Source organism: Opisthorchis viverrini (assembly GCF_000715545.1).
Source record: "Opisthorchis viverrini unplaced genomic scaffold opera_v5_308, whole genome shotgun sequence".
In the NCBI taxonomy this organism is placed as follows: domain Eukaryota; kingdom Metazoa; phylum Platyhelminthes; class Trematoda; order Opisthorchiida; family Opisthorchiidae; genus Opisthorchis; species Opisthorchis viverrini.
Genome location: NW_008751957.1, coordinates 253,922 through 279,215, shown reverse-complemented (window position 1 = coordinate 279,215; position 25,294 = coordinate 253,922). Strand labels below are relative to the sequence as shown.

Sequence of the window (25,294 nt, the reverse complement as noted above, 5' to 3'; positions counted from 1 at the left end):
CTGAGTTCATCCTTGGCGTTCTGAGATGCAGAATCACGCTCGGGTCTTGTATGCGTGTTTCGGAGACGCAGCATACATCGGTTTTAAGGGAGTACAAGGTTTCAGCAAGGATTGCCTGCTCGCCAATTTGACATAGAGTACGGACGTTAAAAGCTCCTATATAGAAAGGATCTCGTGGAATGCTAGAGGAGGTTCTCGGGGTTTACGGGGCAACTCACATTGGTATTTCGCATTTCGTGCAAGGACGCGAGAAGTTTGTCTCTTGCATGTACAAGCGTATGGTCTGAATCTAATTTACTCCCGGTTTCTATTCCACAGTAGGACTTAGTCTTCAACGGATAATGTCCATCATGCAGTTGTTAGTTGATCGAATGTCCGGCAAATCGACAGCCGATCGGGTTGTCACAATGGTGCAGTCTATTTGTGAAGCAGTTTGGCAGTCATTAGAATACTACGGGGGCAGATGAATTCTCGAACGCTGGAAACGTGTTTCGAGTATCACGAGTCGACTGAAGGCGGGTAAGTTTATCAATCGATCACCACTTTTATAACGTTGCCCTAAGCGGGACTTTCCAAAGATGTGACAGGTGGTATTAGTTGAGCCCCAATTCCAGCAACTATCAGCATAGCACTCCTTATCATAGTCGTCCTTGGAGAAGAGAAGCGATGAAGTGGGATCGTCGATAGCCATGACGACCACGTTAACTGGAGACCTTTAAAACGAACCGTCGCAGTCCTGGACGAGACTGGCTCGCAATAGAGTAGTGGGTGCGTTTTACAAGAACAACACAGTGACACGGTGACAGTCATATTCACCATTTGGCAAGTTATGGTGAAGCTGGTGGTAAACTTTCACCCCCGGTAAATTAGTACGTTCTGAAACAGAACCAGGAAAGTCATGCAAGGTCCACTTGGAAGTTAAAGAGGCCTTGTATGGTGAGCTACCGGCTTCTCACCTCAAGAAAAGCACGGACATTTCAGCAGACTAGATGAAATGAGGGTATGCAACGAAAGCTCAGCAAACACAATTATCACCACGACGGCTGATCCAGCATCGAAAGCGTCAGTTATTGTGGACCCAGTAGCATGAAGGCAGTTTTCCACTTGAGATATAATCAAACAGTAAGACGTATGAAAGCAAACCCAAAAAACCACCCGTTGAAGTACCTTTCCTTTCATGTTGATTCATACTAGAAGATGCCCTTCAAAACAATTCAAGATGCGGGACGCTAAACATGTACAATGCATAACCAACTATGTCTGAGCTCTGGACCTTTAGCATCACTCTAAAATTGCCTAGACCCTCAACACGTATTCCTCTCGGTCAAGAGTATAATACCACATTGCGAACTATCGGAATTCGTGGCAAAAGTGCATCCGCAGCTCGTTCACTGTAGCACCCTTTTAGTGCCTAACTGCCATGCAATCAGAAGGAAGCACGAGGGCTGGGATATTGCCAGGTTACCCAAGCCTAGACAGCGGAAGTCGGGAGGCAGAGTTCGGGTTCGAACCACGGACGCTCCTGTCAGTAAATTCGCGATCTAATCAATGAGCGATCTCTCAGCAGCTATAGAAGGTTGGTGGGCCCAGAAGGCTAGGGAGACGGAGGCAAGAAATTCAAAGAATGTACGCGATGGTATGCTTACTCTCGAACGTTGAGAAGTTGAACGGTTGCCATATACCATATTCAGCTTGTCTTCTAGGTGAGTAAAAAGAGTGACTTAATGCCTTGATACTGCTCGGATAATCGATTGGCTCAAAATGCGTATCGCCAACCATGGCAGTATGACCCGGGTTCAGGTTCGTATTTTGTTTGCTTGTTTCTATCATATGTTCCACCCTATCAGGCCCATTATGTCCACCACTTCATGTGGCGAGGGACGATGGTCCAGAATCTGTGCGAAAATAATAACTCCCACTTGGATCCACGAGGACTTAAGGAACCATGTTACACCCGTTTATCGCCTTTGCCTTCCCGTTGAAAGGAAGTCGTTGAACGACGGAAACAAACCCCACCCAGGTAGCTAAGACAAAAGCCTCGGACCTATGTAGCGATCCACGAATCTTCTGCTTTCAATTCGCGTACACCTGTTGAACAAAATGAACTCTGGTACTCTGTCAGCGGGAAAACTTTTGGCGGAATTCGACACGCAGCACCTCTCATTAACTCAAGCTGAACGGTGGATATGATAACTTACACGCCATTGGCTCAACCTAAGACGTCGTAAACGCGAATTCCGATTGGTCGGCGAAGGTGGACAGTAAGAGCAAGCCCCACCGGGAAGCATAGTAAGTGCTTCATTTTTTGACCACACAGTGCTGTGAAGCAGTGGTCGTTGGGTTGGCACTTTCCTCTGAGTGACAAAAGGAGTGTCTATATGTCATTTGGAGGGGACTCAGCAAATGCCTTTGTCATGCATGGTGAGAAAGGACAAGAAAACATCACGAGGATATATGCCAAAAAGGATCTGGGTAACTGGCTTTCTTCAAACACACCCTTCTCACTGCACCATGGTAAATCCGCCCAAAAGACATTCGCCGTTCCACGGATGATTCGGCGCTCATTCTTCCGTATTATTCGCATGGACTTCCAAATACTCTATGGAGCTACGTCAGTCCGCTCCTCGAATATGCCAACCAAGTTGTCTACTCAGGACGCATGAAAGACGTAACCCATACTGAGCGCGTACATCGAGGTGCTACGTAAATAGTTGCCGGTCTCAAATCCATTGACTACGAAACGCGCCTCGCGGTGCTTGATCTATTTCCCCTGGGGTATCGTCGCCTCCTAGAGGACCCAATACTTACTTATGCCCGTTTGAACAGGGCTTGGTCAGCAATTTTTCACCGTTGCCTCAGCAAGCACACTGCGGGGACATTTTAAGAAGATTTTCAAGCTCAGAACGCACAGTTTCATTAGCCAATATTTTTTCTCATTACGGGTAGTAGCTGCATGGATTAACCTTAATCCGACGGCTCTCCACGCTCCCTCTAGAACCCAGTTCAAAGCGCTATTAGAGACCTAGTCATGCGAGTCCTCGCGCTGACAAGCATACTGCCCCGCGCTGAGAGAAGCAGTGCTTCACCCATTTTTCAATTATGCCCCTCAAGTGAACGGTAACCGCTGAATGACAAGAAAAAACCGACCTGGGAAACGCGGGTAAAAGACTCGATCCTGTGTATCAATCTATGAATGCTGTTAACTGCAAAACCTTCGCAGTCGGATGAAACATTAGACGCCGAAATGTTGGATTTTGTTGTATACATGCTGTTACCTGAACTCACATCAATGTACCAGCATTTTACCGCCATTTGTTTCACACAACCTCCCCTTCGGGGGGTTGGCGCGTATTCGACTTTCAACCTGCTTTGCTATTAACCCAGAAGTATATTCACACGTTTTCTGGGAAATTCGGGCCGTTAAAATTTTCACTCTCCACAGCTGTTTCGAAGACTTTAAATGAACACACGGAAGATAGCTATGTAGGACTTGTGCATGCGTCATGTAATCCAAGAATCACTGTTGCTCCACGTTACGAATGGCACAAATGCAACAGGCGGCGTGCAAGAGAGAGGGGAAGTGAGAATCACTGTTGCTCCACGTTACGAATGGGTGTGGCACAAATGCAACAGGCGGTATGCAAGAGAGAGGGGAAGTCGAGAAATCCGACTGAGCGTGTTTCCTAATAACAAAGAGTGCGCAAACCACTGCCTGTCCAGTACGTTTTTGTCTAAGGAGACAGGGGAACTTCTATCGGTTAATTTTCATTATCTTCAACCCAAACATGAGTTTTCAAGCTTTTGTGCAACCGGCTTCTGGTAAATCGACGGATAACCGAAGAGGTGTTTTGCACCTAAGCAGTTTGGGGCTGATGAATCCGGTATGGTCCTTACCACTCAAAACATGTGCAACTACCGCCGGAAGTGTCGGTCGTGTCTGTTGGGTAAGTGGCACATAATTTGAGCTTACTGTGAGAGAAGATATGCTTTTAGTCCCGAAAAACTCCAGGAACCGAGCGCGCGCTTCTGCTGCAGTCGGAAGAAGGTCAATATGACCAAATATGCTTCTGCTTATGGCAACCGACGCTTACTGAATGTAATGATCACAAAAATAATAACGTTTGTTCTCAACCTGCGGATGACATGATCATAATTTTACAGTCAGAACGAAAGCATGACTGGCGATGATTATGTATACAGGTAGAGTTTAGGAAAAGTGACAGCGTCATAGGCGGTGGGCGTTCACCTACGTCGGCGTGGTCACTACCAAACCGGCACGGGCGGCGAAGTACAGTTACTGTGTTTTTTTTGAAGAGATAGGATCGTTAGTATTTGAAGGTGGCGGGCAAAAAACAAAGCGAGGGAGAGCAGAGTAAGAGAATGCTTGCCCAACACATGGCAAGAAAAGTGTGAACGGTGAACACTGAGGAACAAGAACATCGGATCTGATGAAACAACACTGTTGGCGTCATCCAGCCGGTCAAAATGTACCAAAACCTAGAACCACCGCTTAGACCTCATGGCCTTGGACCGCTTGGCTCATGGCCAGGGTCATAAAAGCGTAAGTGTGGATGGTGAATTGGAGTGATTGGCAAAGCGGATAAGTGGTAATAGCAATCTCAAAATTACGGCGTGCCGTGGAACTGTAGAAACCAAAATTTGTCGCTGTTGTGGTGTCGGGCCTAGCTATTCTTTAGAAGAATGAGATTATGGCAACACACGAGCCAGAACGCGAACTGTATAGAAATTTATTGAATTTTCCTGTAAGCACAGGCCCACTGAAATGGCTAAGTCTGAACACAAGTTTCACCAGATCGGAATGAACATGTCATGGATGCAGCTGGGGCTGGATGGGGAATCTGTTCGTATATGCAGTTAATAGAACAAGTGGGCGTGTGGGTACGGTCGAGAGAAAGGAGGAAAGATGTGCGGATGTGCTATCAAATTGGATACAGCAGTACCATGCCATTATTGGCCTGACATACTTCGCTTTCTGGGCAGCCCCGTAAATTACATCACATTTGTGGTCATTGGGCTGGGATGTGTAATTCTTTGAGCAGCGGGATTACTTTCAGTCTGGTCGAGGAAACAAAGCTAGAAGGAGGCCAATATGAGAGCGCAGTTTTTGGTCCGTTTCAGGATCATGTGGATGCAGACCACGGGCCATGTGAAGTGGATAACAATCAGCCGGGTCGTCCGAACCGGGTATTGGCGATATTCAAAGCATACACCAATATGCACGGCAGAGAACCATAGTAAATTTCGTTAAAACACGCAACGAACCCTTTTAAAGCAACTAATATCTGGTCTGTGTATATCAGCCTTACATCTTCCTGATCATTGACGTCCGGTTAGGTACGTCTTTGTGGGAAGCAAGTAGTTTGCGGACAGACTTTTTTCCTGGACAGGTTTGCGGCACAAATGCGAACAGTGAGAGTGATGTTTGGCTGCGATGTCATGTTGTGCACTTTCATATTGAAGAAGCTATTAGAGTGCACGATTATATAATTTATTATCTCTGTTTTCTTGGTCAGGGACACTCCGAAAACTCACACGCATTCCACCGTATGGCTCGCCTGAACAATGCCGTAGCGTGTGTTTTGTTCACCATACTAGCACACATGCGCCACACTCACCCACGGTTTGTCTCTTACCTCACGACCTACTGGTTGTAGATCACACGAAAATGTGCTGCGCACGCACAAACAGGGATCACCCATCTTGGTATTGCGTTAAACAGCCGCCTAGAGACCCGAAACTCTTGCCTGAAAGACGGAGTGCCCCACTCAGACACACCGGAGCACACAATACAGAAGGTGCCCGGCACGCATAGTTGCTTATGTAGGGATATGAGATGCGCACATCACCCCACTGCGACTGGCGGGAAATCCTGTGTGCCGGAGGCCATATTGTGAACGTTATCTGTCGAGTGACTACGTATGCATGTTCCCTCGTTTGGAGGCAACCGTGACCACGACCCCCAAGTCTGCAATATTTTAGCGTTCGAACAAACAAGGCAAGGCAGTCTAGGTTGATCAACTTGTAGTTCATAGTGCAAACATCCAGATGCACTCAGACGGCCGATATCTATGCTGGCGATTGCACATACCCATTCTTCCAGACGACGTAGCCCACATGTATCCAGTTCTCCCTCTCACTTAAGGATCAGTCGGCACCGGGCAGTAGGGAACATCTTTCATAGATATTTTTCTTGGTCGTTTCTTCATCCATCGACAGTGGCCGCCGAATTGCAACGCACAGGAGCATAGTGTATCACTTACACTTGTTCGCAAGCTGCCAAGCCTAAGACGCCTGAAGTAAACAAGTGAATCGGGTGGTGGATATGCTTCAGGGGCTTGAACAAAGGAGGGTCACAGCCTCGATAAGGCAGCTGATTGTTCAGGGAGAGATGCTGCCAAGCAGTGGTCGTTGGACTGGCACCTTCCTCTGAATGATGAAAAGTGCGTCCATGTGTCGTTTGGAGGGGATTCAGCGAATGCCTTTGTTATGCATGGTGAAAAGGGACCAGAAAACATCATGAGGATAGATGCCAAAAAAGATTTAGGCATCTGGGTCTCCTCAAACATGGCCTTCGCACTACACCATGAGAAATCGGCCCAAAAGGCATTCGCCATTTTACGGATGATCCGACGTACCTTCTCCCGTATTACTCGCATGGACTTCCAAATACCCTATGGGGCCTACGTCAGACCGCTCCTGGAGTACGCCAACCAAGTTGTCTACTAAGGACGTACGAAAGACGTCATCCTCATTGAGTGTGTCCAACGGGCCGCTAAGAGATGAGTTGCCGGTCTCAAATCCATGGACTACGAAACGCGTCTAGCTTTGCGTGATCTCTTTCCCCTGGAGTACAGTCGCCCCCGAGGGGACCTAATCCTCACTTACGCCCTGTTTGAACAAAGCATGATAAACAGGATTTACCGTTGACCCAGCAAACACCTGGCGGGGATATAGTAGGAAAATTTGCAAGCTCAGGTCACGCACATTCATTAGACAATTTTTTTTCATTTCCGGTAGTAGCTCGGGTATTGTTTCGGCATGCTCCTTCTCGAACCCAATTTAAAGCACTATTAGACATTTATTTATGCGAATCCTCGCGCTAGCGAGCATTCTGCCCCGCGCTGAGAACATAAAGAGCAGTGCTACACCCTTTTTTCACTTGTGCCTTTCAGGTGAACGACAGCCACTGACCGACAAGAACAAAACCGACCCGGGAAACTTGGGCAAAAGCCTCGATCCTGTGTATCAATCCGTGAATCCGTGATGCTGGTGCCTCAAGCCTCGACGTCTGCAACTGACGATCTGTAGTCGGTGTCGGTGTAGTCGCTGCACTTCGACCCAGGTAAGGTCCAGGTACACAGATTTAAGCTTTTGTATGCTTTAAGGCCGGTCGACCAGCACCACCGATTTCTGGTGTGCAACGGAGCGAGTAACATTTCATGTCGACTGATAGTATGGTGAACGTCGCCCACTGTGCGATGGTGCTCTCCATGCTTATCCTGAGAGTGAGCCCCCGGATGAATTTCTGCTAAACATCAGCAAACACAAGTCACACCAGTCATGCTTTTATTCTGACTGTAACATCGTAAACATGGCTGACATTGTCACCCACCTGTTAGGATTCAACATAACCACTAGTATCAAAATATTGCTGCTAAGAACAACGATGCAGAGCAACAACTAGAAGGAAAGGTTGACGATGATTTCATGCGGGGCCCAGCAACTCCAGTCTGTCCGCCTTATCCTGAGATTTCATGCGTATATCCTGAGCCTTGTATTTTTGAGACATATCGTTGGTAAGCATCAAGCTACGAGAAATCATGCAACGCGAATCGGCCGGGGAAGATAGCGTTGTGTAAACAAGTTTCCACGACATGACCACCGCTGAAGTGCTCAATTTATAAGGTAAGTATTTCTCCCAGCGTCAGCCATTTGTCTCATAGTGACATTCTCCTAAGCTCTTTTATCTCTTCCTCCCATTCTGAGACATCACTAACGTCACTACTCACCAAGAAGGCCGTACGCATCCCTGTAGAACATACATACTAACCAAAGCGACCAATAAAGTTTAACATGTTGTATCGTACAATTAGAACCTTCGAGTTTTCTCCTCCAGAGATGGATGGCTGCACTTCGGTTATTTGATTGGGTGTCGATACCCCTTAGCTAAATGTTGTTGCGTGCGTCATTTAGGCAAATGGAATGGTCGTCCTGGCATATAATGGGGATTATAAGGACACACAAACAAAGCGTAGCGAACCACCAACGACAAAATAGAGTTTCCAGGCACCAGCTGCCAGAATGTACAGACTGATGCACAATTGAAATTTTCGCAAAGCTTTATGCGTCGTGTTTGCTCCTGACGTTCAGTCGCTTTGAAGGTATTGGAAGGTGCAATCAAAGAGCTTTCGATCCATTTTGATATTTTGACAGCTGTTGAACAAAATGAACTCTGGTGCTCTATCAGCGGGAAACCTTCCGGCGGAAGGCAACGTGCAGCGCATCTCATTAACTCAAGCTGAACTGTGGATAAGGTAACTTGCACGACTGTGACCCTAATGGCGTACCAGACGGATGTCTCATCAGTTATTGTATTTATATCTCAATGCCACAACGATTGGACTCTGAAAGTATCATCCATCTCACTCGGCATGCTGTCAAGGCGTGCTTTGCCGGCGCCTCCTATTTACACAGCCTTGCGTGGCCAGACTCAATACGGTCAACAATGGCTTCCAATATGGAGACCACTGCAAATGTCAGTGACTATTTGCATCTTCCCCGGCCAGTCGGTTATGATTTGCTTCATCAAGGAGACATCATATCTTTCGAAAATTCCATTCCGTTGCGCGAATAATGAGCGCCCCAAAATGAAGTGGTACGAAACTTGCGCCACAAGCTGAGTGCATTGCGGGAGCGTTAAAACCATTCGGTCGTACTCGGTAAATAATAAACCGCACAGATTTTTCGGCTTCCCGGTCGGCCATACCATCCCATCTCAGTTCGAAGTAGTCTGCTACAAGCCGAACTCACCTATGTTTGGATGCACAAAACCATCGAAACCAGGCAACATCCAGATTGGCAACTATTCAGATTGGAAATTTCATAGTCATGCCCTGTGAATGTTTGGGTAACTATCAGAGAGCATGAACCACTAATGCGTTTCAGACAAACATAAAATTTTACTACTTTATATTTTTGATAACCAGCTGACGAAGTCTTTCAACAACCGACTTGTTTCACAGAAAAATGTGATGAGAACTTACGGTAATGGTAAACCAGTGGGGTACGCAGAAGATGTAAGTAAATAACTTCACGTTAGTTTTGTAAAATTTGAATTATGTTCTGTATAGATATACGAGTTTCGCTAGCCCATTATTCGGAATGGTATCCTTGTCTAGAACGGACCTTGAGATTTTTTAAGACTATATTCGCAGATCCTCATTCACAATAAAACGGGGTTTCGTTTTTATATCAGGATGCATTGTGCCACCTTCTTAAAGGCTCGGATCACCTCACCCATTTCTCGAGCTCCTTTATGGCATTTCCAACCGTTCGACAAAGCTCAGGTGGCTGATAAGCGCTATAGAGACACCTAACAGAATAAGTCGCACCACGCTGGATGCGATGTTTACTTTATACAGCCAGTGTATATTGCGCACAATTTCTCTCACTGTTCGCGTTCTCAGTGAAGCCACCTTCACCGTAACAGCAGTTATACACGAACTGGAAAATCTGCGACAAAGCACTGGTGATGCCGACACAAAAATTTAGTTTCTTGGCCAGTAAATCAGTGGAAGCACTGTTCAAAATCTTTTCAGATTCTGCCAAACATACCTATCACTTCGTCTACACAGGCATTATTCGGTCCAAAACTGTCAAGTACTAGCCAATAAATCCGCATTTCATCCCTCCGAAAGTCGTGAACCAAACAGTGGCTGACTAGACACATGCACTCTTAGGACTTTGAAATTTTGCGCTAAAGAATAGCATGCATCCAAGCAAAAATTAGCTCGTGTATCCAGTCTCTTATTCCTGAAAAACAGCTCAACCAGGGAACCAGGTTCTGGCTTTGGGATGAACGTCATTAACTGAGACTGGTCGAAGGCCACCCAGTTTCTTGTGTACTATAATGTTTTTCCAGTAGCGCTGTAATGTTCTCTTTCTTCAAACCTTTTATCATTTATACATGCATTTGCCCAGTGAGTCCATATCAAAATAATGTGATTGGCAAATCGATGTCCGAATGGAATTGATCGAATAAAAAACAGATAGAGTAGCAGATGTTCAAACGAATGTCTGATGTAAATATTCGCCGAAACAATCTAGCTTAATCGACCTACTGGGCTTCTTGATTTGAACAAGTCTGTCTATGCGCAGACAGGCTGTGGTTGACCTGACGTCTAACAGACCTAGATGAATTATACACAGGGAAAGTATGGGTAATTCCCCGCATAGAAGATCAACAGCAACTGCACTGAAACCTGGTGCTTATTCTGGTGGCGCTCAGAAAAACTACATGCTGGTTTTACTGCTTATGACTGGCGGAGCCCATCTTATCCCAGTTGAGATTGTCCTCTTCTATAGGTGCAGCTCCTATACCTCTAACTAGGCCAGTTTCGTGACGTATGTCAGTCGTGGCATGTAGGTCAGTTTTTGATGACCAGGCTAGAAGTTTGGTTCTTGAAGCTCCAGGTGAATTTCATCGAACCTTTGTAGTGTACACAAGAATGAACGTAATCCATGTTATTATTCCAGAAAACGAGTGATCAGTACTAAGGCCTCTCTACTGGCAGTTAATAGCTGCATGGTCAATCTGGCTTCATGATGTTCATCAGTGAAAGAACACCAGGTGTACGTTGCATCTGGAAAACTGTTGCTCAGTGCGAGACTGACGCCACGATGGCTTTCACGCAGCATCCAGGTGCCCTTCTTGAAGATAGGAATAACTGTCGGGATGCTACATCCTGCAGACACCAATGCGTTTTGTCAGGTGGGTCATCAGGGATTCTAGACCTTCTTGAAGAGCACTGGATACAGACGGTTCGGTCCTGGTGTCTTGTCACGTGTCACTGACTATATTTCTTCCGTCGAACGATCAAAGTTTCTACTCCATTCGCCCGTATGCACTATCTCTACAGGCTGCGTTGCAGAAAACCAGCCGAACTGTTCGTCGATATGTTCCATCTTTCCAGCCAACGTTTTTTACGAGTGAAATATTGGGCCACTTATCGCTTCGTTGACCGTTGCTTTCCAAGGGTCAGTCGATCGTATCAATTGATATAACGTACTGCTGTCTCTCATGGCAAAATCCTTCTCCATCCCACGAGCTTTCGATGTCTACAGAGCTCTCGGTCTTTCCTTAGGCTCCTCACTATTTGGTGTTTGAGGGATTTGCGTGCGCCGTCGTACTCGTTGTCTGCTTGTATGGATTTCCTGGCATCAGTAATGGATAGCGAACTCAAAGACATCCAGCAGTCTTGTGGTCGGATCGGAGAAGTCGGACAGACAGCAGTGAACGCTGCTAACGTAGCTCCTTTCACATTTTGCTACGCCCCATCCACATGCTCACTGCCACCACAGTGAGTTTACTGTGGAGGGTTGTTAGGCTAACTCAAATCGATACTGTTGAGCCATGGTAGTGGTAGACAGTGGATTAGCATGTTTCTTGCTGACTTGCGGGGGCGGGAGGGATACTAACTGTCAGGCGTGCACCCACCATGGCGTAATCGGAATCAAGTGGTGTGCCCCAGAAAGAACGGCAGTCTTAACTTATGGCTCTCTACTGGTGACTGATGGTCACGCAGTCCATAATACTTAAAATGACTGATTGTAGTGTGACAGGTAAGGTCGGTGCACGTTTGCTGATTTGGGATAGCTATGGTGTTAAAGCTGCGTATCCCTGAATCTCAAGGTATACCACGGGTTGTTTTTTGTATGGCTATGGAACTTAAACTGTTCGACCAGCGGAACCATAGCTCGTGCTGAATGGTGTCGGCGAACCTGTGATGAGGCAGTTAGAAAGCGATTTTTCGGTTGTGCAACAAGGAATTCTATCGAAAAAGTGTCCAGTACCGTACCAGAAGTTGCGTTCGTTAGGCCATATACTCCCTATACTACACTATCTTTTGTCGAAGAGGGTGCTGTTTTATGTGCCCAATTCACAGCTCCGGGAGCAATGAGAAGGCCAACCGTCGACCTATTAGACGGGCAGGAAAGAGATTACGAGACTTTTGGGTGCTACTCACCTTTCATTATGAGGAACGCGTGATCCAATTGCGCCTGGTTGGAGCCGCTGCAAGATATGAGTGCTAGTCGATGTCAGCAGCGTCGTTGTTGTCAGTTTCTATCCAGATTGGCTGATTGAATGTCTGAAGGTGTAAAAAACTTGGAACGATTGTAGTAATCTAACATTAAGTTCATTCCCTGTCCACTTTTATTGTTTTCTTTCACAACGGGGCCTTGAAATAGATCATGGTTGTATAGCAGCGAAGCACCAGTGTTTAACACTTATGCCAGGTTGTCGATGAATGAATGACAATGAGTACCGAATAGCAACTAAGTTTGGTTGATTCACAAAACCAACGACGGTACAAACTGCGGCAGCATCATAACGGCCCAAAGTCGCACCCGTATGACGCACAGTTGAGACGAATTTTAACAGTCAGTCAAAAACCTATCATTACTTTACCATTATTGTTTTTGTTGTCAGTATTTTATTTACAGCAATTGTCTATAACTTGCCAGTAAGGGAACTCTTTAACGCACTCACAACACACCTTGACCCACTCAACCTAGACAATAGTACATATCACAAGGGAATGAAACGACGATTAGATCCTTCAGTTTCATTAACTCAAACTTCTTTATTCTAAAAACACCATTCTGCTGTAACATCCTTTTGTGCCATGCCACTCGAAGGAGACGTGAGGGCTTCGATAGTGCCAGGTTGCCCAATTCTAGGCTGCAGAGGTCTAGATGCTAAGATTGGTTTCGAACCACTGGACTTCGGTCACTAAGTTCACACATTTACCACTGAGCTAGTTCGAGGGTCTTGGGAACATTAGTTATCTTGTCTGATCCGCGTGCACATGAACAATGCATAAACGCGTTACAGGAGCTAAGAGAGATTTTGGAAATCGGACACTTCTGTATTGTCCCAAGGTCTTAACAACCTCTCATACCCAACAAATCGATGTAACGTCGGTGAAACAATCTTCCTCTTTTTCCTACGTGATCTTACAAAAAAGCACTCAAGTACAAAGCTAAGATCCAAATCAACTAATGCGAATGACCAGCAGCGATACAAAGCTTGAGTAATCATGAAATAAAGCGAACTGCAAACTAAGTAAGCGTCTTTCGCACAACGTTCTTTGCATCCACAATCGTCAGAAAACATTCTTGGCGGCTTTGTTGCAGTAGTTTCGTTTTTGTAGATGAATATGTGCGGTTCATTATCGCAGATCCAGTTCACTCTTCTGATTTCCTTCACTTTTGTTTGACACTTGTTAATAGAACGTGTTAGCCTTCTTCCCAGTTGGTATTAAAATTGTTAACTTAAAAGAGACAAATTCTCCCTAGACGGTATTTGTTTTTGCACCGGCAAATATTGGGTCCATTGAAACCATTTATCCCAAAGAGTTTATTGCATACTATTATGGTCTACTGTGTGGAAAAGCCGAGTGATTTTAAATCAAGTGTGATCAAAACTAACAATCACACGATAAATGTTAAACGACTGGAAGGCAACCTACTCTGTGTAAATGCTATCCAGAGTGAATGAATGTGGTTTTCGGAAAAAGCATTAGAATTTGGTGATTATTATCTTGTTGAAAATGACTACCAAATCTACCAACGTAGGTCTGATGAATCAAGTTTGCAAACGGCGCGCTTTCAGAAGTGATGGAAGACACATCACCGGTCCAACAAACAAGTAACTACATAAATAGTTGAAGAATGCAAAATAGTAGCGCGCCTAGGGGCTTCTCGACCGTTGATTTGCAGACAACTGGCATCCGTAGAGCAGACAGGGACGTCAAATTTGAATGTACATTCACAAATTGGACCATTGATACAAGATTAGTCCGTCTGTAAACAGGCTACATCAAATCGGTTTTACTAGTTGTTGCTCAATAGTGTCCACCCAATCTAACAAGTATCCTTTCTGAGAGGAGACAACAAAGTGCAAAATCGATTTTGTTCATCCATTGATTCAGATGTTGTGCGTTGAAGGAATATGGCGCCCAAATATGACGATGGGGTTGCTTCAGTTCGATTCGGAAGAAACAGCACTGCGGTGGCGACAGAGTGATCCGCAATTCCGAAAAAGTGATTGGCTGGATGATCATGATCTGTGGGTGCTCCCCTTGCACCAAGAACTGGAGAGTAAGTAGTAAAGGCTAGTGACACAGGTTGACAAAGTCACCATTTTATAACAAATTAAATAATACTCTGCATCAGTATTCCGTACAACTAGTTGATTTTTTAGCACCTGTGGAGTTACAGTCACGAACGAGTGTATTTCCCTCCGGCTGGTACAATCATCCTTATCCTTAAGATAAACTGCTGGTTCTCCGTCCGTACAACACTGAAACCTCACTTCAGCTCAGAATCAACGATCGGAACAAAACAACAGGTTTATCGTTCCACTTGTGTGGGTGGCATTGAAGTGCTCAACGCATATCCTTAACAGAGGTGACCCAAGTAGAGTTTGCGCTGAAGGGTTCAGGCGGTGGTATTTCAAAACGGATATGTAGTGTCTTAATGTTTGGAATACCCGGTACTATGTACCACTGTTCTCAGATGGTTTAGTGTAAACTACTACAGTCGTATGTAGGTATAATACTTCTTCTGGAACGTTCAAAAACTGCCTGATAAACTAATCGTGTAACGTCGCGTAGATTGATTTTAATGGAGAAAAAAGCCAAGAAAAGGTCTCCTACAGACACCAGGAATTGTACAAAAACAAAGTATGACCTAAAAGTAAAGTAGAAGAGACCGAACAGTATTAGAGAGGAAAGATTTTATTCGTAGAAAAACACACTAGTCACACACGAATATTTGCCGTAGGCCAGGCTAAGGTCACCCTCCCTGGCCCATTTTTCTTTTCACTATAAGAATTTATTAAAATAATTCGACATGGTTGCATGGCAGTGAAGCACCAATATTCTCAGCTTTGTTGCTGTCTATACAGATAAAAAACGAACAAATGAGAAATCGCGACAAAGATCATGAACGGAAAAAGCAAGAACCCAAGGGCTACAGTGTAAATGAACCTTACTCTCATAAATTGGTTCGCACTTGGTAGATAGTCCAAGAAAAGAAACAGGATACATGAGATATAAATGCTGCAATCCGATGGTCAGGAAACGTTGATAAAGCTGTCAAATAACAGATGAAGAAAAATGTCATTCTGAATGTCCATATAGTTTACGTTGTTTTTAGCCTATGCGTGTTTCGAATTGGACATGTTCAAAGTTCCTGACCCCAACCAATTCGAAAATGAATTTTTGCCCAAGTGGGAAGAAGCGATACGCAAAGCCGGAGGAACACCGGGAGTGGTCAGTACTGGGACCGTGAAAATATGGCGAGGAATGCATGACGTAGACCATGTATTTTTAAGTCAGTGGCCGACAGAACTGGTCGCATCAGAGTGGCACAGAAGCGGTAAGTCATAGCTCACATTAACGTGTATCTCAACAGTCTGGGTTCTGAGCGGCAATGCCGAACAAGCGATTAGCATCAATTACTTTCACCAGAACATTTGCATCTGTGATTCAAAAACAGTCTCGCGGTTAACACACATATCTACATGTTCTTCACAAAAGCAGTCAATTTCAGATAGTTATTTAATAGACTCGTTTCTGTAGTGTCACAGAAAGTTCGCAATCGTTAGGAAGAAGACTACAGTAATGAAAGAAAGAGTTCAGCCGAGTACACTCCTTTAACCAATCATCAACTGATGAGACCATAACCACGAAAGTGGAGACAACTTGCCTAAGCATATGTACTGCACCGCATCAGGCGTCCTGTGGGAGAGCCTTGGATGGTGACAATTACCCGCAACTGACTCTAGCGTGATAGGGAATTTCAGCCAAAAGTAAACAACTTTATTTGCTTCTCGATTAATTGGTATGTTCATAAAACAGTACGGGGAGTCTCTATTCTACCTAAAACTGTAACCTCGTCGAGGTTGTCGGGCTACGGTGCTGCAACAATTATGCGGGCAGCAACTTAGCTTTCCAAGGTTCAACTATACCACGAAGGCCAACGAAGAACAGCGAGTCCTTGTACCGCGAGAAATCGTATCACGAGGCGGTCTGGAGCTAAAGTCGAAACAGTAGCAGCTGGAATCAATGTACCACTGGAGCATGGTCTATAGCTGATAAACTGAACTGGACGTTTTGCTCTTCTGTTGTTTTTAAAATTCCAAGTTCACGAACACACCTAGCATCTGAATTAGCTTACGGAATTATCCATCGGCAAAACACACAGTCGGCCATTGTGTGTGTGTGCACGTAGAGGGGATACCGAATGGTCTGCTAATTCTGTAACTGTAGTGATCATTGTTCTAATAAACTTGATCAAATCTAGCTAGAGCTTAGAAACGCGCAGACATGCAACGGGATTATGACCAGTCATTAAGCGAAACGGTCCAAGCGAAGCCTATCCTGGCCTTTGAAAAAGGGAAAATTTACAAACTGTGGAATTTCGCACTGTGACAAATATAACCATCTCTAATTTCGCTGCTATCATCGTCATAGACAGCGGATTTAGCTGGAAACCAGAGCTGACCAGTTTAGTCACATACTTCATATCACAGATTTTTGGTGTGAATCTGCAGCAGTAATGAGACAGCTGGTTCCTGAAACGTTGAGCAGGGTTGTCCGAAAATATGATACTTTATACACCACGGGTCCCAAATATTTACAAAAAATTATTCAAAATGGAACCAAAGAACTTAGAAAAGATTTGGTGGTTTTGATTGAGATGCCAGCACTATTATCAATCCTTTTGCTTTTTTTCAGATGAAGCGATGCAACTGAAGAGTCACCAGCCACCGGTCGCTAACGGATGTATGACGATAGCGAGGATGCGCATGTTTTGTTAACTTGGAAAACCTGTTTGCAGGCTCAAGATCCATCCGGGCTCCGAAACTGGGGAAATTTGAACCGGGTCATCGGTTGATCAATTTAGAAATGACCACAACAGTTCTGAGGGCCTGAGACTCCATTCAGTATTTCGTCAACTGAGCTTTTGCATTATCATTAGATAGCCAGACAAGCCGTTGTAGTACTTAAGTAGATCTGTGCCCGTGCACAGCTGTACAATACAGCAAAATCAAATGGTTTCTGACGCTCAAGTCTTTACCAAATTGGAAGAATGGTACCGTTTCGGACATTCATGGAGAACTAAAGCATAGAGCTTATCAAGGTAAGGGTAGTATGACAGTGTCCCAGTTCTCGCAATTTCTTCGAGCTATGCCCCAGATATGTACCGAAAGAGTGCTGCAGCTAAACAATTACTCGTCGTTGATTCATTCGCTGAACTTGAAAATGAGCTTGCAATGTTTCCGTCATCAACCAAGAACACATCAATGTGCGGTCGGATGGGTTGGTGATGTCTCCTCTATCGGTACTTAAACATTTACAGGCTAATTGACAAGCTCGATAAGCAGATGAGCAATCAGCGAGTTCACCTCATCTATCTATATTTTGACGCGGTCAGCTGGAAGATTATTAGCGCTTTCAAATTAGCGATCCGTGTGGTCAACCTCTGACCTAACAAACGGGTATGAAAGTTACTACAAAAAGTCTGGATAGTGTGGGTGCGAACACCCTTCCGGCACGAAGTTCGCGTTATTCATCCTGTTTGGCTGGATACGCTGCAAAATGTGGATTCTAGTTGATGTCAATGACGTTCTTATCAATTTCTCCCCAGATTACCTGATTCCGTGTCTCGAAGATACTAGGTCCCTTAACTGCCTTCTCCCACTGCTTTTTACGACAAGGTAAAATAAATTAGGATTGTGCGGCATTGAAGTTTTGGGGTTCAATACTGATGTGCTGTCGATGAAAAGGGATCAAACGTGTCGGGCTCATTGTTAGCGGTTTTGAGGAAGTACTTGTGTAGACAGATTTGTACAGTCGGTAGCATCGCAATAGTGGGCGGTTTGAAATGGAAACTTGAAAATTCAGCCCCAAGTGCTTCGAACAGCGTGCGCGCTACCCGAAATGCAAAAATGCGTTGCCATCCCACGATGACCTTGATTGTGTCAAATGGTGTGCGTTGACAGACCTGAAGCCCATTCTATTTCACCACAGTTTGACTTGATTCTGGCAGCATTGCCCGTTGCCGAAAAACAAAATACAGATTTAACGGAGTTAATTTACTTTCTGGACAAACAGAAATTACTGACAAATCTCCAGCTCGGCGATGGGTGAGAAAGGCAGTTTAAGTATAATTAGAGTGGGAAATAACTCATCTCTCTAAGCAACTAACTTGGAAGATGTATTGTTGGCTTTCAAATTGTACGGCAAGTTCCGGCTTAGGGAAGGTATTTTCCAACACACAAGGTATTGATGACTTTTGGCAACTGTATGCCGTGGAACGGAGTGCGAACAGTAATCATATAAGGGACGACTGTAGAGCATTTGTGAAGGTACTTGAATATTCAGTTCAGTTTTATGCTCTATACACTATGCACCAAAGGTATGTTAGTTCCAAGTGTAAGTGCACAAGCAACCGAATAATAGCCGATGATTCATGTTTGTGTTGAATCATCGAAAATCCTCTCCTCCTGAAAGGATTTGGCCACAGGCAAATGGTAAGTGTACATTAAGGTCGGCCGTTCTGGTTAGTTGCATCCGTTATCATTCATTATGAAGATATCGCTACCCATATATGTTACTGTCTTAACCAACCTCCCAGGTATCAGCAGGCCAGTTTTGCGCATGCTGGTGAGACTGTGAAGGGCATCCACAAAGGTTATTTTCGTGTCTCTGTAGTAGTAAAATAACCTAATGAAAGCAGACATGTGCTCCTAATCGCTGAGACTTGATTTTGTCCACACACTTTTCCATACAATTTTACATAATAGACGCAATCATGGAGATGAATTTCTAAGCGCTGCTGCAGGTACCCTCGGGAAGGGATAGGATTGGGACGGTCACGTGGTGAAAAGCACTTAGTGATGAAAATGGACAACAAGAGGCAAGGCCTTAACCAGACGCAAAACAAATGCCCATTTATTCTTTGCATGCGGTGAAGCATCTGTGAAAAAAGTGGGTTATAAGTTTACAGCAAGGTGAACGAATGAGCAAGCGATACCGTGAGCCGAGGCGCATCAAAAAGCAGATGAACGAACTTCTAAGGGGAAGTTGGGAGATACTGACATCAAGAACAAATACAACGACATCACATGATAAGCAATCACAGGACAAAATGCAAAACTTTTCGGTTCAGGATGCGACAGCTGGATACTGTTGTTTCCATTGGGTGGAGCTGGAAATTAATAGGTCAGGGAAGATATGGTTTAAGGCAACTACTACATGTGTGACATCATCAATGGGGCGTGGTGAGGCGAGTTAATCAGGTAGGTGAAAAATGATGGGTGGAATGGGGTTGCCTTCATTATTCGACAAACGTTGTCGATAAACAGCATAACAGCGAAGCGAAGCGCAAGATCCTTACGCCTAGGACGACAGCAGACTTGCCCTTTTGTGTATTATCATGGTGGGGCATTGTAGAAGGTCTATCCATATTTCTTCTGGGAGACAAGACGAAGTGAACAACAGAATTTTCATTGCTATGATTGCTTATGGCGTGCATAAGGGGCTACTGCACTGATCCGTCATAGGCCGCCTATCGCGATCGTTGATACCAAGTTGACGTATCGGAATTAAAACAGTAGAAAATCATCTTGCAACCACTCTTGAAGGAGATTTCCTTCTGTAAGGGAAGTCAATCTATGCTGGAAAACCAAGACGCACTGTACAGCTGTTTCATCCTCATTAAGAATCAGCGGTGCGCACCTCGCGAGACTAGAGTCTCGAGCCAGCGACATTGCACACTTGATCATTCGGTTGCTCGTAGCGTTTGTTGAATGAACAACCCTAGAAGATGGGCAAGAAAATTCGTCAAATTTAACCTTGCTGGTTTGCACCAGAGATAATCTTTTTCAATAATCAGTAAACTGGAACAATCCTGGGCATGATGATTGACTTCTGTTCAATCATGGCTGGCAGGGTGTTTAGACGCGAAGCCTGGTCCCAATAGTTACCTCCGGCACTGACTAATGAGCTTGACAACTGAGCGTATCGTATAAAAGTGTCCTCTTGGTTCACGTGCACGGCATCGATGAATGAGACGTGGCTTAACGTATGAATTCAACAGTGGTTGTTCTGATGGTTTTCACCAAGATTAAGGACAGTAAATGAACTAATTGAACTAAATGTCTAGGTAACAGCTCCTCTGGTAGTATAGGCCTCTAGATAATCCAATCACGATGAGATATTCCTATCCTAGATTGTTGTTCAGTCGAATTGCTCGAGACACTGTCTAACAAGTATCAATCTGCTCGAGCCAAATCATGAAATGGTAGTGACACTTCCCACAAAAATTGCGGTGCGGCTTGTAGTAGTGCCTCATGGTCATAACTGCGGAAGAATAATATTTCATATAGGTTTAAATAATTCAATAATGCTTTTGAGTTGATAACAGATAATGGGATTCTTCGGAAATTAACCGTTACACCCGACAAAAAACATTTGGTAAAACTGTATACGAGGTCCCTCTTTGAATGGAAACTCCTTACCTAGTACGAATCGTGAGGATCATTGTATTTCCATAATGTGATGGGTTTACGGAGCTGAAGTAGCAGTGCTGAAAAAAACGGTTATAGCCCTCAGATGCTCCTAATGCACAGGGATAATTGCACGGCCCTAAAACACCAATTTCATTATCATTAGCACTGACGACAGCACCGGAGGGAAACATTGGAGCTTACCTGTAGCGTAACCATGTTAATTTACTCAGATAAAGCCCAAAAATGTGCAAATCAGTCCAGAAGAGGTGTCTGATGTTAGCTTACCACATACATGCGAAGCGATCGCACTCCTAACCATCCAGTTACACGATCTGAACAGAGAACAACAACTAAGGCGTCACTGACATCGGTTAATGGCCACAATTTTCAACGTCTCCAGCCAAGAACAGAGAATTTTACGCGGATTCCATCCCGAAACTACCGAGGACAGTCAGACGTTTCGTTTTTGGTCCCTCCCTGCTATATTACGCTCATCCTACTTCTTGGTTTTAGCTACTCCGAATCTCTTGTGGAAAACAATCTTCTTGGTGGACGATAACTCGACATGGGTAGCACAGTCTTGGATAATGTTTATAGCAAAGCAAAAACTTCATGCAGTATTTCGAACAGGACTAGATTATGCTAACAACAAATACAACTATGGCTTTTCACTCAGATGCGGGAAAATTTAGCTGACATTACTCAGGGAAAATCGCAAACAATTTCGACAATCAGTCCTGATCGAACCGATGTCCCAATGCTCCAGACACACCCAATCGTACAATCTTCCCCACTCTAATCAGGTCTGAATAGTAGGCCGTCTTGGTGGATTTTTCATTCACTGAATCAAGACTTGCGAACTAAAGTTTTTCACCTCTAGAGAGGCCACCTGAAGAGGCTGGCCAACAGCAGCTTCCTCTGGGAGGTGGTCCTTACTAGGAAGGACTTAAAATGAGCAGTGCATATGTTAAGTCGAGGGCCTGATCATTTAGATGTGGACAACTATGGTATTTATACATGGTTCACTGTGAAAACTCTGGGGTTCAACAAAACTTCAGCGAACTTTCTGGCAGGATCCCATCGTCGCAAGACTGCTAACGAACACAGTCACTTAAAACAAAGAGTAGTCAGTCCAGCGAAAATCGATAACCCTCGGCACAGTCTGATAAAACTGCGGAGAGTTTGGTGAGCTCTATGAGAATAACAATAGGTTGTCGATCAGGTTGTACGAAGTTGCTGTATGGAAACACACTTCAAATGCTTCTACGAGGCATCACACGAAGTCTGGTATTCCAAACCGTACTGAAAGCAGCCACAAGATCAGTAGCGTGTCCAAAGTCAGGATAAAACAAAACTCATTTAAATCGTTGACTCTATCGCCTCATCGTTTAACCTATGTAACTGTCCAGGCAGCAGCCGACTAAATAGGAGTAAAGTTCTCACTAGGAGGGAATGCTATCATTAAGCTTCGAATTTCGGACTGGCGGAAAAAGCGAAATGACTGATAAAACAGCGGAAGATAGAATGAACATACTTGTTAAGCTCACGTGACCGGCATGGTGTTCACCTGAAGCATCTACATTCACGGATGATTTAGACAGGGAGGGGATGCGTGATCATCCAGTGGCTCGCTGGGTGATCTAGCCTGGAAAGACAATAATGATGTATATATGAAAAACGTACAGTGATCGACAACGCGATTAGTCCCGACTGGAACTCTTCTGACAGTGCATTGGTTATGAGGCGTTGGCGCTATAATAAATTAGATCCAAGAAACAAAGGACCACCTGAACTTCAGAACAATTTTCAAAAGAGGATGACACTATGGTGATTTTGAAATGTGTCTCGACACCTTGTTGGAAGAATAAGGAGTGTGACAACGCACAGTACCTGCATCCCGATAGTGTTTCCGACTTTCATTGAGCACTTTCAGGCGAACGGGCTTGGAAATTCAGGTGGAAAAAAATCGTGAGTTACCTTGAACTGTTCGGTCAACTGTTTACAAATACGTGACTCCCTAGGCCCCTGGGAAGAAAAATTCCGCTGAAGCAACCGCAAAGCCACAGAGGTAGTGCGAAGCATCCGGGAAGGCAAACTAAAAAAATGAAGAGTGGTATATCACATATAGCACGTGAGAAAACATCAACTCTAAATATGTCCTCTCCAATACGGGCGTTTCTTTGTGAAATGGCTGACTATCAAGAACCTTATCACGCTTCCTGCAACACCCAAAGTATTATCGGTTATCATTGAGGGTTATCGATTGGTCCCTAACACTAGAGGACGATATCTACCGATTTTGCTAAGTAGTGTGATCAAGGCTTTCATGTCCTGACACAATGTCCTCAGTTGGCTGTCACTCCGCAATCTTCAGTTCGGGGTTTCGTAAACGTCTGCTGTGGCAGTCGCTTACTCCGAAAAAAAACCCACCTAACCAGCAAAGACCGCCCATTTCCAGTAGATTAGTTATTAGCCATGCATTTGGCGGGCTATCAAATGTACGTTTACGTGCCATTTCATTGTCGATCCAATCAATTAGCCTGACTAAAGCTGGTTGGGGGGGGCATTGATGGTCAAAAATGGGGAGCCTAAATATATGTTCTTTGTGGATATACTCAACTTCCAGATATTACAGACTGAAACTGCTCATCTATAGGATTATTTACATAAACGGGAGATAGGGTGCCCCTACACTAGAAATTGTTCGCACTAATTGATATGCACGTTGGATTCTCCTTAGGAATTCTACGTGCGCAAGAGAAGGAATTAAGCAAGTAGAAAACATATGGCATAGGCTATTGATTGAGAAACTGCAATTTCTGAGATGTAATTTTCTTCAAATTCTCCTTTCTTAAAACAATCTACCTCCTGGATTCTTTCGATACAAACAGTCCCGGTTTCTAGTCTGCGGGAGAAACCACCTCCACACGGAACCTCACAATCTATGGAAGACAATTAGTTATTATTGGTAATGTGAAATATTGGTAGCTCGGGTGAGTTTATTGGTTGTTGATCACATGGCTGTTGATCTGTTCGCCGAGCTTGGCAATTAGCTTGCAAACGTTTCGTCACCATACGAGTTGGGTGCACTGCGCACTGATGATGTCTCCTCGTATGGTGACGAAACGTTTGCAAGGCAATTGCCAAGCTTGGCGAACAGATCAACAACCAATAATAAGTTATTATATCATCGTTCGTGACTGTCACCTTAAGGAAAGTATCACGTTTTAGAACAATCGCATATAGTGTATGAAGATTATTTTTAGTATTGCAATCATCTTACGTTTAGACACCAATCTAGGTACAATCGTCGCAAAACAAAAGGAGACAGTGGCAGAAGGTGTGTCCGCTTTGTTGGCTGTGTTATCTGTACCCACGTTCCAGATCAACAATTGTCAGGGAGCTGGCTTGTTCACGCGGATTAATTCTGCCTCATCCCCCATCTTGAAATTCTCATACTGCTTTGCTAGAGGTTCATCCACAGCGTGCATGATAAGGACAAGGAAAACTAGCGCAAATGTTTTGGCGATGATGAGTTTTACCTACTCAGGGATTCCAACCCTAAGCCAATGGACCCCGGCAATTGTGGGAACACAAAGGTGAAGATCTGATCAGTGCATGGTGGTAACATTTTGTTAAACCGTCCTTAGATGTCGAACTCAGTGCTACTCCCATCGAATAAGCAATGTAACTCTCGAATCAAATGTGTCTGAGAATGGCAATTTGCGAGTGATAAGTGCTGTCAACAATGGGCGGCAGCCTGCCACCACAGCCAAAGAACTTAACCGTTTCGTGTAACAACGGTTGTGTAAACAAACGATGAACCGTTTCGACGGGTGTTTCTATTCAGGCTTATTGTTGCACAGTAGAACAAGTGTACATCAAAATCACGAAGTGTAAACGCTTGCAAGAGCCCCACCCAACAAGTTACCCGATTATCTCTAGAGTGCGCCCGGAAAAAACTTACCGGAAATGATTAATCCAGAAAAAGTGTTTGATAGGATATTCACACATTTTTTTCCGATAAACAGGTCAACATGAGGCCTTGTCAATTCTGTTTTCGTTAGAATGCTTACTGTCACTATACCACGGCTAGAGGAAACCACGTTTTCTTAACTCGACATTATCTACGTTACGAAACAGTCAGAAAGTGCACTATCCTCTCGCCATAGGCCTACATTTGCTGAGTTAGAAATTCTAAGCTCGTCTCAGTACCCCCGTTCAACTATTACATTCACTCTTGGGTCCAAACAATCGAGTGTTCAATGTGAATTTAAATACACAGAGATGAAATGTTCCCATTTCCACCTAATCTAACAGGATAAAACAATTCGTCCCAATAAGGTTATTCGACTGTAGCAACGACATCGTGGTAACTAAAGGCCAAAGAACGTTCTGGTTGGCACGCACAGCCTTCGGACAGTGGATAACCTGATCACGTAAAACTGAACGCCTGAACACCTTGTGGTT

General features: G+C 44.5%; 2 protein-coding genes across 2 annotated transcripts; one reads left to right on the top strand and one right to left on the bottom strand.

The window, feature by feature from the left end:
• Positions 1 to 9,096: 9,096 nt before the first annotated feature.
• Positions 9,097 to 17,485, top strand: T265_09720 (hypothetical protein; the record flags this gene model as incomplete). Its single annotated transcript, XM_009175883.1, has 5 exons — positions 9,097 to 9,148; positions 9,187 to 9,317; positions 14,235 to 14,403; positions 15,463 to 15,684; positions 17,046 to 17,485. The coding sequence occupies 5 exons, from the start codon at positions 9,130 to 9,132 to the stop codon at positions 17,126 to 17,128; spliced, it is 624 nt and encodes a 207-aa protein (XP_009174147.1).
• Positions 17,486 to 19,171: 1,686 nt separating this feature from the next.
• Positions 19,172 to 22,919, bottom strand: T265_14943 (hypothetical protein; the record flags this gene model as incomplete). Its single annotated transcript, XM_009175893.1, has 6 exons — positions 19,172 to 19,521; positions 22,411 to 22,469; positions 22,508 to 22,576; positions 22,612 to 22,676; positions 22,715 to 22,766; positions 22,802 to 22,919. 6 exons carry the CDS (start codon positions 22,904 to 22,906, stop codon positions 19,479 to 19,481), a joined length of 393 nt encoding a protein of 130 aa, XP_009174157.1.
• Between the last annotated feature and the right edge of the window lie 2,375 nt (positions 22,920 to 25,294).